General features: G+C 23.5%; 5 protein-coding genes across 5 annotated transcripts; 1 reads left to right on the top strand and 4 right to left on the bottom strand.

Moving 5' to 3' along the window:
- Positions 1-338: 338 nt before the first annotated feature.
- PCHAS_0931400 (RNA (uracil-5-)methyltransferase, putative) lies at positions 339-2,797 on the bottom strand (the record flags this gene model as incomplete). The annotated part of the gene is made up of 2 exons (XM_741073.2): positions 339-1,195; positions 1,318-2,797. The coding sequence occupies 2 exons, from the start codon at positions 2,795-2,797 to the stop codon at positions 339-341; spliced, it is 2,337 nt and encodes a 778-aa protein (XP_746166.2).
- A 1,241-nt stretch (positions 2,798-4,038) lies between these two features.
- Positions 4,039-6,323, bottom strand: PCHAS_0931300 (FHA domain-containing protein, putative; the record flags this gene model as incomplete). Its single annotated transcript, XM_741074.2, has 2 exons — positions 4,039-5,766; positions 5,889-6,323. The coding sequence occupies 2 exons, from the start codon at positions 6,321-6,323 to the stop codon at positions 4,039-4,041; spliced, it is 2,163 nt and encodes a 720-aa protein (XP_746167.2).
- An 827-nt stretch (positions 6,324-7,150) lies between these two features.
- On the top strand, positions 7,151-8,974 carry PCHAS_0931200 (conserved Plasmodium protein, unknown function; the record flags this gene model as incomplete). Its single annotated transcript, XM_728500.2, has 1 exon — positions 7,151-8,974. The coding sequence occupies one exon, from the start codon at positions 7,151-7,153 to the stop codon at positions 8,972-8,974; it is 1,824 nt and encodes a 607-aa protein (XP_733593.2).
- A 246-nt stretch (positions 8,975-9,220) lies between these two features.
- PCHAS_0931100 (conserved Plasmodium protein, unknown function) lies at positions 9,221-10,498 on the bottom strand (the record flags this gene model as incomplete). The annotated part of the gene is made up of 2 exons (XM_016798188.1): positions 9,221-9,619; positions 9,743-10,498. The coding sequence occupies 2 exons, from the start codon at positions 10,496-10,498 to the stop codon at positions 9,221-9,223; spliced, it is 1,155 nt and encodes a 384-aa protein (XP_016655430.1).
- Positions 10,499-12,056: 1,558 nt separating this feature from the next.
- PCHAS_0931000 (apical membrane antigen 1, putative) lies at positions 12,057-13,733 on the bottom strand (the record flags this gene model as incomplete). The annotated part of the gene is made up of 1 exon (XM_730794.2): positions 12,057-13,733. The coding sequence occupies one exon, from the start codon at positions 13,731-13,733 to the stop codon at positions 12,057-12,059; it is 1,677 nt and encodes a 558-aa protein (XP_735887.2).
- Between the last annotated feature and the right edge of the window lie 1,552 nt (positions 13,734-15,285).

The raw sequence follows: 15,285 nt of genomic DNA, 5'->3' as shown, positions 1-15,285 counted from the left end.
AATGACTTTTTCATAAAAATTATGGCGCATTAAGGAAATCCATTTTTCATCGCTAATTTTAAGGGATGCCTTAAATTTGGTCAAATCCCAATAATCGATTTATTTTCAATATTTATTTAACAAAAAAGTTGATAAAGCGAAAGACATCTTTAAAAAGTTGCCATATAGTAGCATATGCAATATTCAAGATATGAATTGCATAACTCATATGTTCATATCAACACAAACAATTGAATATAAATATAACTAAATTGAAAACGTAAAATATGTAGACTGTTACCAAAATTTACATACACATGTATATATGCATAAAAACGAATAAACAATATTTTCTTAAATTATTTTGTCCTCTCTATGTTTGTTATACATTCAAGGTGATATGTGTGTGGAAACATATCAACAAATACTAAGTTTTTTATTTTAAAACATTCATTCATAAATAAAAGATTTGTTACATTATTTATCAATGTTGAAGGATTACAAGAAACATAAATAATTTGATTAATAGGATGTATTGAGCTTAATGTGTTGAGGACACTTTGAGCTAATCCACTTCTTGGTGGATCAACGATAACTATTATATTACAATTTTGTTGAGATATATTTTTAATTTCACCAGCAAATAATTCTTCTACTCTACCTTTTATAAATTTATAATTTTTTATTTTATTTATTTGAGCGTTTTTATTAGCACTGATAATACTTTCTTCACATATATCAATACCAACAATATGTGTATCTTCATGTTTCAATGCATTTGCAATACAAATACTTATTGTTCCTGTTCCACAACATAAATCAAAAATATAGTTTTTCATATTTTTATTTATATTTACATAATCTATAACTTTTTTATATAATATTTCACAACTTGTATGATTAACTTGAAAAAAACATGATGGTGTTATTAAAAATTTATTTCCTAAAATCGTTTCTTCTAAATGTTCTACACCCCATAAATGTTCATTTTGTGACTGATCTGTTGAATCATTTGAATTACCATGTTCTTGTAAATAAAGAGATACTACTTTAAACCCACTAAATTCCATAAATGATTCATCCTTTTTTTTTGTTAATCTATTTATAAGTAATCTTTTTATGTCTCTTTTTTTTTTCTGATCTAAGGAATAAGTTTGGACCGTGATCATCAATTCCTTCTTGCTGTTCAGGCGAATTACCAACAATCTCCAAATGCCTGAAAAAGTAAAGTAAACAATAATAAGCAATAAAAGAAAAGAAAAGAAAACATATATTAACACACATGCTCAATTATTTGCATGACCACTCATGTATTATTTCCAACAGAATTGGACTTACCTGTTTTATAAACCCTATCGAATACTGGATAATTCGAATCTTTAATTATACTTTTCATTTCTTTAACAACTTCTTTCATGCATGAATGAATATGAATACAATCATCAATACTTTTAACTATAGGATTTAAAAAATAGCATTGTTTTTGTTTCTTATTTCGAAGCTTAGTTTGATGAGATTCATTAACTGGTGAAGGATTATTACTTATATTGTTCTCACTAAAATTACAATTATTTTCATCATTAGTTTCATTCATATTTGTTTTAACTTTTCCTACTACAAAACCTATTTCGACATTATTATTCTCGTCATATGATATTGTAAATTCACATTTATTTCGATACCCATTAATATTTTTTTCAGGTGGATATAATGGATTATCAATTTGAAAATTATATTTGTTAACCCTTTCTTCTAAAGAATAATCATTAAATGTTTGCATATCATTATATTCGTCATTTTCTTGGGTCCCATTATTTGTTTTATTCATATCAGATTCATTTTCGGTTGGTATATTTAAATCTAATTCTCCAAAAATCAAATTTTGTCTCATCCATTTATTTCTTAAATTATTTAATATTTGATCTTTGCACTTTTTTAAAAATGTGTTTTTTATTTTAATTTGGTCTTCATATTTATATTTATATAAAGGTGTAACATAGTTTTCTATACTTTTCACTTTTTCTTTTTTGTTTAATTTCATAATAGTTTGTAAATCTAATAAGGCAGTTGACTTATCTTCCTTCTCCTTTTCAGTCTTATCACAATTTAGTTGGCTCTCTATTATTTTTTGTCTCTTTTGGTTAGTATCATTATTATTTTTCATATTTTCATGATTTTTTTTTATCAATTCTAAACTGTCTTCCTTTTTTCCCTCCTTATTGGCATCATTATTTGTAGCTTCATTTGAGTTATCCTTGTCTGTTTGATCAAATTTTCTTTTTTGACAAAATTTTGAATTTTTATTAATTTTAATAATCGAGAGGTTATCATTAGGATAGATTCTTTTATTTTCTATCAATTTTTCAAATGTTTTTAATTCAGTTGGAGTTTTAAATCGTATATAAGCTAACGGTTTATTACGTGGAATATATGTATCATAAAAAGGGGCTTTAATATTACTTTTAAGCCATTTATCGAAACTTTTTTTATTCATATATTTTAATGCATAACTAAAAATACTTAAAACATTACTATTTATTAATTTCGTATGATTTCTATTATCTTTAGGTTTGTAAAAATAATTATCTAATGATAGATATGCATTATTATTACTAGTCCGTACAATATTTCGGGTACCCATATTTAAAAGTGCTTCTTTAATATCTTCTATTTTCTCTGCCATCTTGTCTATCCCTTTTACTTTTCTTAATATATATACTGATTTGAAACTTTTTGGAAAATTATAATATATACAATTACACTCTTTTTCAAAATATAAAGAAATTAAAACTGCTAGCACCAGTGAAAATATTCTCATTCATAAGGATCATAAAAAAACATGAAAATATATGTATTATTTATATAATATACAATAACATGTATGTGTATTTATAGCTAAGTAAATATTAATTATTTCAACAAGTATATCTTATTTTACAACATGTAAATATTTGGTCATGTCTTATGAAATACAAGCTAATACTACTTTTCAAACCTAACAAATAAAATACGTAAACATTGAAATTAAAAATTTTAAATAGTCACATAATCCAAGCTATTTAAACAAAAAATATATTTTTCAATATAATAATGAATAAACAAAATCGTGATAAGAGATTAAGTATGTGTATACATACGTATGTATATATCCTTATAACTTTATTGGCATTGTAAACAAGCCATATGTTAAAGAAATTAATATGTATATAATAAAAAAGGGTTAAACAATGTAACATATATTAAATAAAATGAATATATTGATAAAGGAAAATAACAAGCCAAAATATTAATAAAATAAAACAATATGACAAAAATTATGTACTTAATAAAAAAAAAAAAAAAACAAAAAATAAAAATATGTATTATATTTATTCTTTATAATTATATATATTTACACGCTGTTCTGAGCATATAATAAAATGATGAAAGAAAATACATTTTATACATTCTTAAATAAATTAAAAAATATATAAACCCTCATATAATAACATACAACATGACAATAAATGATATTTTTCACAAATATTTATTATACATAAATATATCCATTTTTTATCATTAATATGTTGGAATTATCACATTCATATTATTATTTTTTTTAATAATATATACTAGCAGTTTTAGTTTTTTTTTTGGGGGTATGTGGAAAATTGGGCTAGCGTTTTTATTCAGATTATGCCTTTTAATAGTATTAATAAAAAATGTGATTTTATTGGGATATCTATAAATATGTTTATTTTTTTATATCATTTTTTATGTTATGTATTATAACAAATTTTTATTTTTCCATATCAACAGATATTTCTCACTTGTGTTACATAACATTTAGATTATATATACTCTCTTTTATCAGTATATTAAAAATTTTGAATATTTAATAGTTCGAAAAAGTTATTTTTTTTTATTAAAACATAGTTATTACTAATAAAATCAAACATATATATTTAAAATGAAAAAAAAACAAGTACAACATAATACTAAATGTATAGAATATAAACATTTGTGTGTATTTTTTTGATGTTGCAACTTTTTATATGTTAGAGCATAATTTTTTTAGCCTTATCTTTTTTTTGGGTATCGTTTATGGGAGTCTTGACTTTCAATGCTATAACGCCTACTATATTTATTGGGCCGTTTTTTACCATCCTTTGATCTACCACCTCTTTCGCTCCTACTACTGCTGCTTCGTTCGCTGCTACTACTTTCACCACGTTTGCTTTTACTACTATCACTCTGTTCGCTCCGGCTACTTTCGCCTCGTTCGCTACTACTACTACTGCTTCGATCAATCCGGCCCCTTCTGTTTCGTTCGCTTCTACTACTACTACTGCTACTTCGATCAATTCGTCCCCTTCTATTTCGCTCTCTTATACTACTGTCACTTCGTTCACTGCTACTACTTCCACTTCGGCCGCCTCTCCTCTGATTTCTCTTGCTCCTGCTTATTTCCCTTTCTTCACTTCGTCTATTCACATGCCCCCTTCTTTCCATTCTCCTTTCCTCACCCCTCTGATATTCCCCAGGTTCATTTCTCTTAAATTTTTTATATCTGGAATGTTCGCCCTTTATGATAATTTTCTCCCCATCATATTTACTATTTTTACACGTAACTTGAATATCGAAATTTTCAAATTTTTTTTTTGTATTAAAATTGTTATCTCTATATTTATGCTGATGCAATGGTTGATATTCTATATGAATTTTTCTTCCATATAAAAAAGAATCATTTTTTTTGATAATGTTAGCAGATGTATTTTTATCATATACTTCTATTATGGCTTGTTTCAAGAATTTTTTTTTTTTCGATTTATTAAGATCATCTTTATTATTTTCATCTTCAACACCCTCTTCTTTATTTATAATCGGAACATTGTACATGTGCATATTTTTAATTTCCCCACAATCTTTAAAGAAGTCTAAAATATCATTTTCATTGCATTTATAATAAATATTTGAAACTTTTAACTTTAATAAATTTTTATTTTTCAAAGGGTGTTCTATTTCTTCATTGATTACTTTTAATTTTTTTTGAGCTTCATTTTTTTTATTATCAAGATATGATAAAACTTTATCAATATGTATATTAATTTTATATGTCCTTTTAGACACACCTAAAATAATAACATCATTATTTTCAATTTTATATTTTTCATTTATTTTTATAACATTATTATTTAATTTTGTTCTAGACTTAGATCCAACATCTATTAAATAAAGATGAAAATCTTTTGAAAAATATAAAATACAATGAAATCTTGAAATAGATGGGTTCAAACAAATAATATCATTATTAGAATTCTTTCCAAATGATATAAATTCTTTTGATGTAAAAGTATAATTTTGTATTTTCTCTTCCGTTTTTATATAATCATTTATATTTTCCATTTTTTTTGTGTATATTTCATCAGTTTGAATATTATCAATTACAGTTCTTTCAAGATATTTTTCTTCGATAACAATATCAGCAATTAAATTTTTGTCTGTTTGTAAATTACAATTAGTTAATACCCATGAATATATTTCATTATTATTTATTATGTCATTTCTTATATTCATATATATTCTACCTAAATTATTTTGTCCTTTTCTTTCAAAAACTCCAAAATAATATATATCTTTAATCATATTTTTATTTTCTATCTTATCAAATTCTTCACTCTTTACCTTATATATTATTTCTCTTTTTTCTGTGCTTCCTAAATTTTCTCGAATTTTTTGATACCTACGGAATTTGTCTCTTTGTATCATCTCCATCCACATTAATTTGTGTTTATTCCATTCAGGGTTCTGTAAAAAAGTAAAAATAAATAAGATAATAAACAAATTTAGAAACAAAAAAAGAGAAAGTAGTATAGTCCTATCGAACCATAATACATATTTATATTTCCATTATATGTACACGTGCATACCTCTCCTAAATAGACCGAAATAGCTATCAAATCTTCAATCGCTAATCCATTTATAACATCAGTTATTGCATTCAAAGCCTTTCGATTCGAACTTGATAATTCATTTTGGTTGTAATAAAGTGCTCGTTTATTTTCAAACAGTTCTATAGATTTTTTTGCATGAATCACTTTTAAATAATCATGATTGGATATGCTATTTCCTGTATTTTGTAAATAATTATTTTTTATATTTTCTAAAGGTTCATACTGATTTCGTAAGAAAAAGTAACAATGATATGGAGATATAAAACTAAAATCATCAAATATTATTTCGCATATATAATGGAAATTTAAATAGTTATAGTCTCCATTAAAAATATCAATTGATGTGAATATACACTCTTCTTTATATTCACTTTCTTCAGGCATATTATATTCAACCATATTTTTTTTCATTTTGTTTTATAAATCATATATATATTATGGTTCTCTTCTTTCTGCCCGTCCTTTCTTTTTTTGTACTATTGTCATTCTTGGCTAAATTCTAAATCATTATTTTGTATTTATATCTTTCCGCTTGTGAATAATATTATTTTTTCTCCCTTTATGTTTATTTTTTTATTTCTACTATCATACCTCACTACTATAATTATTATCATACATACATATATATATTGTGATGTATTAATTTTATTTTTCTTTCCCCAATAGAATTACGTAACACATTTTATATGATGCCCATCTATATGCTATACATATCTTTCTCTTTTTTATTTTTTTCAATTTGAAACTGTTTACTTTTTTTTTTAAATAAATTTTCTTAGACATATAACAATATTTTATTCGGGATATATGCAAAAAAAAAAAAAAATTCCTTCAATTTTTGCAATATTTTTTGTAATGCATTAATCAATGGAACCAATTAAAGTTTGAAAAAAAAAAATAAAATTAATTTGCATTTTCATCATTATTATATGTATATGGAAACATTTAATTAACTTCCCATTTTCATATTTAAATGTATATAACAAAGAATGAAAAGTATAAAAAAGGGGGACGCTATCATATAGTTAGCTAAGATTGTTGGTACTAGTTGTAAGTTCTTATATATTACAAAAAAAAAATATATATACGATTGTTTTTGTATATATTATGTATTGAAATGAGTTAAAAAATAATATTTAAATATATTAGAAGGTATTATAAAGGTGATAATATATAGTATCACACATATTTTTCTCATTTTCTATAGCCTATATATATGCCCGTTATACGTTTCATGAATGTTAAGGCTAACCAAGTTGGGATTGTCCCTATCTAATAATGATAGTATAATAAAAGGGTATCGTATGAAAATTCCAGATATAATAAAGCTATTAAAAAAAAATAGAGACATAAATAAGGAAGAAATAGATAATATAAATGTGCAAATAATTAATACCATAAACAATATTAACCCACAAAAAATTATTAATAATATAATATTTTACAATAAAAGGGAAAAACAAGATTTGAATTTTTTAAAAAAAAAAATATTATTCAATCATTTATTACTTCGCGAAATAGTAAACCATAATAACAATATTACAACGGATAATAATAATGCTAATTTTCAATTATATGAATCTAAAGATGATGTAGAAAATGGAATAAGCATCAATGAGGATGAGACAAATGAAAAACAGCCTAACCTTATTAATGCGACAAAAAATATATATGGCCGATATAAAAGAAAAACCATTTTAAAGCAACGAGGGGGAAACAATATTATTGAAAAAGGAGAAAACATCTCTTTTAATAATCTTACTAGCCATTTGAATGGAGAACAAAAACAAGAAGATGAAATGCATGGGTCATATAAATTACTTATTCATAATGATGAAGGAAAAAGGCTGAACTTTTCATTATTTGAATTAACAAATAACTATAAAAGTTTTATATTAGATAATATTTTAATAAACATTTGTTCTTATATATATAATTATAAAATATTAAACGAAATAAATACAAACGAAAATAATAGGCATGAGTTAGTTTCGGTTTTATTAATATCAAATGTGTTTCGTCATTTTTTTGAATTAAGATTTGGATATACATATATTACACATTTTTTAAGTGGCCTAAGTCTATATAGAATTAAAAAAGACATAAGTAATGATAATATAAACTTTAAAACAATCGATGAATATATAACAAATCCAAAAGAGGGTACTGAACAAGTTTTCGAAAAGGAGTATGATATTCCTTATATTCTTGATTATCTTGGAAAATATGGAAAAACCATCGAACAAAATTGCACAAATGGCGACCAAACCAATTTAGTTAATCAAAATTTTTTAGAAAATAATCACAACTCGTATATATACAAATTTGAGGATGATAATTATAAAAAAAAAAAATATATAATTAACACAAAAGACAACATTTTAATACAATATAATATAGATGAATCATATTTACATCATTTTTTAAATATATTAGCAAATAAATATAATATAAATAAAATGAGTTTTAGTGACCTTTGTCAGCTAATGCATATGTATACAATGTCCAACTATTTTGTAATTAATTTTTTTTCTTCTTTTCCAATCTTATTTTTAAAAAATAAAGCAGACAAAAATATTAATACACTTATCATGTCTCTTAATTCTTGTATTTTTTTCTTAAAAGGGAAATCATATATAAATGCCAATAACCCATTCCATATTTATATAAAAACAGAAAATGATTGCGAACAAATAAATAACCAAAATTTACACATAGATCAATTAAAGGAAAAAATATATTCTTTAGTAGAACAAATAATAAATTATTTATATATTAATAAAGAAATTATGAATAATAATCATCTTTTACAAATTTTAGAAATACTTTCATATATTAATTATAATAAAACACTTTTTTCTTATATCTTTAAAAAAATAAATAATAGTCTTTGCCTTTTAGACAAATATCAAATTTTTTTTTTTCTCAATTCCCTTTCCAATTACGATATAGTATATAACCAAACAAAAAATAAAATTTACAAGGAGACGATAAGAAATATAGATCACTATTCAAGCAAAGAAATTAGGCAGTTGGAAAAGTACCTACAAGTAAAATATTAATTCAGTTTGACATCCACATGAGCACAGTAGCTACTAAATATTCGTATATGCTATTGTTTATTTTATATTTTATTTGTTTTTTTATATTTTTTTGTGAGAGGTACAGCCTGTACCACTTATATAATTTGAATTAAGTTGGGTGTCTTTATTTGTATAATTCGAATTAAAAATTTATATGCACACACAAATATATAAAATATAATATATGAACATTTTCACATAAAAATAATTGCGAATGATACGCGATCATTTTTTTGCGGTGAAGCGATAATTTGGCTTCATGTCAAATATTTTTATAAACTTAAAAAAATAAATTTTTGAATTTTTAGGATTTGAAACGTCTTTACTATTTTCACTTTCAATTTTAAAGTTTTCAATATGGTCCACATTTTTACGTCGATTATTATTAGTTGAACTAAAAGTATTGTCACTATTATTCTTGTCGGTATTACACGTTTCTGAATGAACTTCTTTTATATTTAAATCCTTTTCTTTATCTCCAAAAGGACTTTTCAAATTTTCTTTAAATATATATTCTTTTAAGTAAGCATTAAAATTTTGTATATTGTAGATATTTACATTTTCATCTACTATTATATAATAAGGATATGGTAAGGCACTTTCAAACATGCTTCTCATTTCGTCCTAAAAAAAACACACACAATGATACGCTGTTTATATAAGTATCCATTAAATATGGAAAATTCACTCGATTGTCAGATTAGGTTGCACATTTTTGGAATTTCTTTATTTTTTATTTGCACTTACCTTATTTATAAAATTAAGAATTATCCTAAATTGTGAAAAATCATCAACAAATAAATATAGAGGAGAATTATGAAGCATAATGGAGTATATATTTTTAAAAATATTATGAAGGTATTCTTCATTGAATATTTTTTTTTGTTTAATTAAATAAAAAAAAGAACTTTTAATTAGCTCATCATTTATAATATTACTTAAATTTTTAATATGACTTATCAATATTTTTAAGTTTGGAAACATTTTCATATTATTTAAGTCCATTTTATAGGATACTAAACTGTAATAAAATTGCATGAACGCGTCATAATAATTAGTTGAATACAATATATGATAATCATTTAAATCATATAAACATATTTTAGACAAATAAACAGGGTTCATATTATAATATAAATTGCTTGTTCTATATGTATTGTCTAAGTTTGATTCTGAATCGTCTATATATATATCCCCAGTTTCAACACCATGCCCTTTCTTTTCTATGTTTTTGTTTATTTTGTATGAGTAAATATTTTTTATATTATAATAATTTTCATAATGCAATACATCCTTATTTTTTTTTAAATTATTTAAATTGCCAAAATACCAATCATATATATTTGGAAAAATTGTTTTTTTTTTTTTATAAAATTTTAATGAGGTAAATAATATTCCCGGATTTTTTATATGAACAAAATATGTACCTTTTGATTTTTGATAATAATATTCTCTAATGTAATAATTAAACAATTTTCTTATTTCACTATAATTTGTATTCATTTTTTATGGTTAAAGACTAACATATATAATAGGCCATGCTTAGTATATACTCTCTAATTTGGAAAACTTGTATTTATTTTCATTTATATGCGCCATCCAAGCAATTAAATATGTCAGTTCTGTCCTTTCTATAACACATCTCTATAGTTGATGTCACTTTCTCTTTTTAGTTTTTCAAAAATGTGAATGGACGTATTGGAGCAATACCAAAAGAATTGTCAATTTAAATAGCTTCTTGTACTTTTCATAAAAATATAATCATTTTTCCAGTATATATATCATTATCTTACAATAATTTTATTATAAGTATAAACTATATGTCAATATTTCATGTACTTGTAAATAGCCATTTTTCATATTCGATATCATTAATTATTAAACACATTAGCGTCTTTGTAATGTGTGTAAAAGAATAACACTTTTATTTTTTGAAAACAAGTCGCTAGCTATATAAGCCCCATATTATAGAAATGCCTTTCTATTTGATGTATTATAATGTATTAGATATGTTCTAGCATGCAATGCTGTATTATTAATATTCTATATCTCCTTTTTAACAATTTTTTGGATTTGAATTTAATACCATTGCATAATGCATACTTTTATATAATAACCATCTTACAAAATTAGTATATATGATTAATATTTACATATATAAAAGTAGCAATTTATAGTATAAAGTAATATAACATATCGATTAATAGAAATGCTTGCCAACTTTAAAAAACTGGTGAAATAGCAAACATGGCATTTTAAATAATGCGTAAAGCTTAAAAAAATATTATTGAAAAAATGCCCAAAACAACATGGGTAATTATATAAAAAAAGTACTACTATTATAATTAAAAAAAGTGTTAAAGTTTTTTTTTTTTTTTTTTTTTTAAATAATAATTTCTCTCTATATGCATATAATGATAATGTAACACTACAAAAACATTCCTAAAAAATATATACATACAAATTGAATTATCTTATATTATCTTCTAATTAAAACAAATATCACATAAGAGATATCGAATATCAGTTCAACCAAAAAAAAAAAAAAAAAAAAATATTTATGTGTATATTGCTTATTAATAGAGCAAAATATAACACACTATAATTAATTCAAATTAATTAAAATATATTATATAATAAGACATAAACAAAAAAAACAATAATAATGATATATACTATTTTGTAGTTAAAATATTATAAATATACTTTAAGCACACAGGTAAAAACAATACAATTTGATATAAGCTGTTTTTGTATATATAGTAATAATGCATGCTAGTTTAACAATGCTATTACATATCTAAATTAATCATTTTTAATTCTCATTTTAATTATTTTGACATTATTGTCAATATGTTTATGTTTAATTTATTTGAATTTTTAGATCTTCAAAAATGTTAATTAATTCGTTTAAGTAAAAAAATATTCTGTCTGTTAATATATATACTCAATATTACCTGACTATTTAATATTTTATTTAATTATTAATAATTAATTATTTAGCTATTAAAACGGTTCATTATTTAATTATAATTACTTAATTATTTAATGGCTATATTTTTTAATAGTATGGTTTTTCCATCAAAACTGGTGTTGTGTGTGATGCTCTTTTATCTTCACCCCAAAATGACACTTCTGGGTCTAGCATTTCATCTTTTCTGCTTTGGGCTTTACCATAGGTATCTGCTTGTCCCATTTTATCATAATCGTCACCTGGTTTGTTACTCTTAAAGAAATAAAATATTAATAGAGAGGCTAATATAGCTCCAGTAGCAATCAAAATTATAATAATTAACATTCTCTGATTTATTGGACTTTCATATTCACTTTTAAACTCTTCTTTTATTTCAACCTCATTATTCTCAGATATAAATTGTCTTTTCTCTACACAATTACATACAAAAAAATTACAACTGCTTTGAGTCAATTGTGTAGGTTCACATGGACACTTTAAACTCTCTTTGTCATCTGAAATAAATATCCTAGGAAATTGAATGGTACCATTTCCATTATTGTTTCGGTTCACGTTCATGACTTTAATTTCTTCGGCGATTTTCTTTTTATATATATCACAAGGGAAACTTTCTTGGGAAGCTTCTTCTAAACTTGATAAAGCCGTTGTTGCGACAAAATTCTTATCATTAATTAAACATGTTGGTTTTTTATTGAAAATGTAACATTTTTTTTCTTTTTTATCATAATTTGCCCAGTTATATCCCTTTCCTTTACTTTTAACTTGATCTGCTCTATATGACCCTATTGGTAATAAAGCTTCACCTATAAGTTTACCATTCCTATCTACAATTCCTCGTCGAATTTTGGCAGTATCCTCTAGATGTTTTTCATATTGTTTAGGTTGATCAGAAGCACTTTCGTCAAAAACAATTTTACTACAGTCTGATAAGGAATTGCTGTCACGAACTTCTTTCTTTTGATATTCTGAGCAATAACCATCAACCCAAACTCCAAATTTAGCATTTTGTATACTTTTATTAGGGCAACTGGTTTCCCAATCTTCACGCAAATTTTTAGTTAAATAGGATAAATTTTTATATTCGTCTTTTTTTTCTGGTGTAAAACAAAATGGTTGATTCTCATTGTCTTCCTCATTGCTACAATATCTTGGACCCATATTTTCTTGTGCTGCTACATACAAAATGTAACAAGTTTGATTACTTTTGTCATAAACAGCGGGATGCCTATATGCTGTATTGACATTTGTACCTGGAACATAAAATGAGGCATGTTTTGCACACAATGACATATCATTTAATGCTAATATTTCTTTATGGTCTTTATACATTAGTTTGAGATTGGCAATTGTTATAGGAGAAATGTTTACATCTGTTTGAGGAAATGCTAATCCTCCTTCTCTTACTTTCTGATTACCAGTAGCTACTCGTGTTAAAAATGAAACCTTAGAATTTTGAATAGTTATACCTTTTCCCATAACTGGACATTTACCTGAAGGTATTCTATAATCTTGATTTTCCACACGTGCATCTTCACCTAAGTCGACTCTTATACCAGAACCATGCACCTTTTCTATATCATATTTTTCCATGAACTTTTCCCATGGATTAATTAGTTTATGACTTCTTTCAGTATTTTCCTTTGGAATTAAATCAAATTTAACGTCACCATTTTCTGAAATAATATTATCTGTACCTTCGGAACAATTACCCAAGTTTATTAGATAAAGAGAGCACAAAATTACAATATAATATATTTCTTTCATTTTTATAGCTATTATTTTATTAATATTTTTAATTTACAAATTATAAAATAGAATAATGTTTTTTAAAAATTTAATTTATAAAACAATTACCATACAATACTTATATACACACACTTATATAATTATATAACCTTCGTCTATGAGTAAAATGTGTAAAATCACTTTTAATTATTTCCAATTAAAAAAACAATAAAAAATAAAAATGAAAATTATTATAAAATTACAATAAAATTATAATTTAAATTAATTTTTTGTTGTACACACATTATATTATACTCATAAAAATTATATATTTATAGATTTGTTCTCCGTTTTATTGCTAAATAACAATGTGTAGAAGTACGTTTTTTCCCCTTTTTTTCCCTTATTTTTCCTTTTTTTTTTCATGTGCACTAAAAAAAAAGCACAATTTTGAGTAAAAAAAAAACAAAATATATGTAAAAAATAAAAATTATATTATTTTTATTTTACAACTGTTGCATGCATAATCAAATATAAAAATAGCTATTTTATAAAAAAAAAAAAAAATAAGTTCCACACACCATTGAAATTAAGCTATTTGGATCCACAAGCACATATATATTATTATATGGCTAGCTGTGAAATAAAAAAAAAAAAATCAAGTGTGTCAAATCCGATTTATGAATTTTATTTTCCATATTTTCTCTTTTTATATATATAAAATTATTTTTAAAACCGGAAAAAAATAAATTTATATTAAGAATAAATTCATAGCAATATAAATAAACCCAAGATAATGCTCACACAAACACCGCTTGCCTTTTTTGTGTAAAGAAAATCAGTACTTAAATATTATTTAAGGGCAAGCATGCAATATATATACACATATTGCCCCAATTTTTAGTCTTATTTAATTATACTACGGTTTTAGCTCTTTTACATATATTAAATATTTATAGTATATAATTATTAAAATTTTCCCTCTATTTTAAATGTGCTGATGTTATTTTTTTTAGTGTGTGTTACAAAAAAGTGCCTAAATATATTGGTGTTCCCTTAACTCTCTTTTTTAATTTCAAAACACAAAAGAGAAAAAATAGTACTAATAAAATGAAAAAATGAAACAAACAATTATAATTAAAATAATTTACCATTTCATTTATTTTAATTTTGTTATTAAAAAATATAAAAAAATCATGGAAATGTTTTACAAAACATAATGAAAAATTAAGTTAATGTTTTCTGTCTACATTACAACCACAATTTTGGCAAATGATTAAGCATTTTGTGAATATTATAAATTAAATAATTTTCAAACACTTTAAACTCGCTATATAAATTGTACACTTAAATAAAAAAAAATATATATAGTATAATTTATTCAAAAAATATAAGAAATGCCATTATAGTTATACAAATACGCTATTTAGCGCAATTAAATTGTCTTTAATTTTTTAAAACAAATAAGGAAATGCATTAATATGTTATTTTGGTTCAATGGGGGTATGTAATTATGCAAATAGCGTATTTATGGAAAATATGTACCATACAACCATATATATACATATGTGTGTGTATGCATTTTATCATA

The sequence above is a fragment of the Plasmodium chabaudi genome (assembly GCF_900002335.3).
Source record: "Plasmodium chabaudi chabaudi strain AS genome assembly, chromosome: 9".
In the NCBI taxonomy this organism is placed as follows: domain Eukaryota; phylum Apicomplexa; class Aconoidasida; order Haemosporida; family Plasmodiidae; genus Plasmodium; species Plasmodium chabaudi.
Note: the sequence above shows the minus strand (reverse complement) of the source record. Positions and strands in the feature narration are given on the sequence as shown.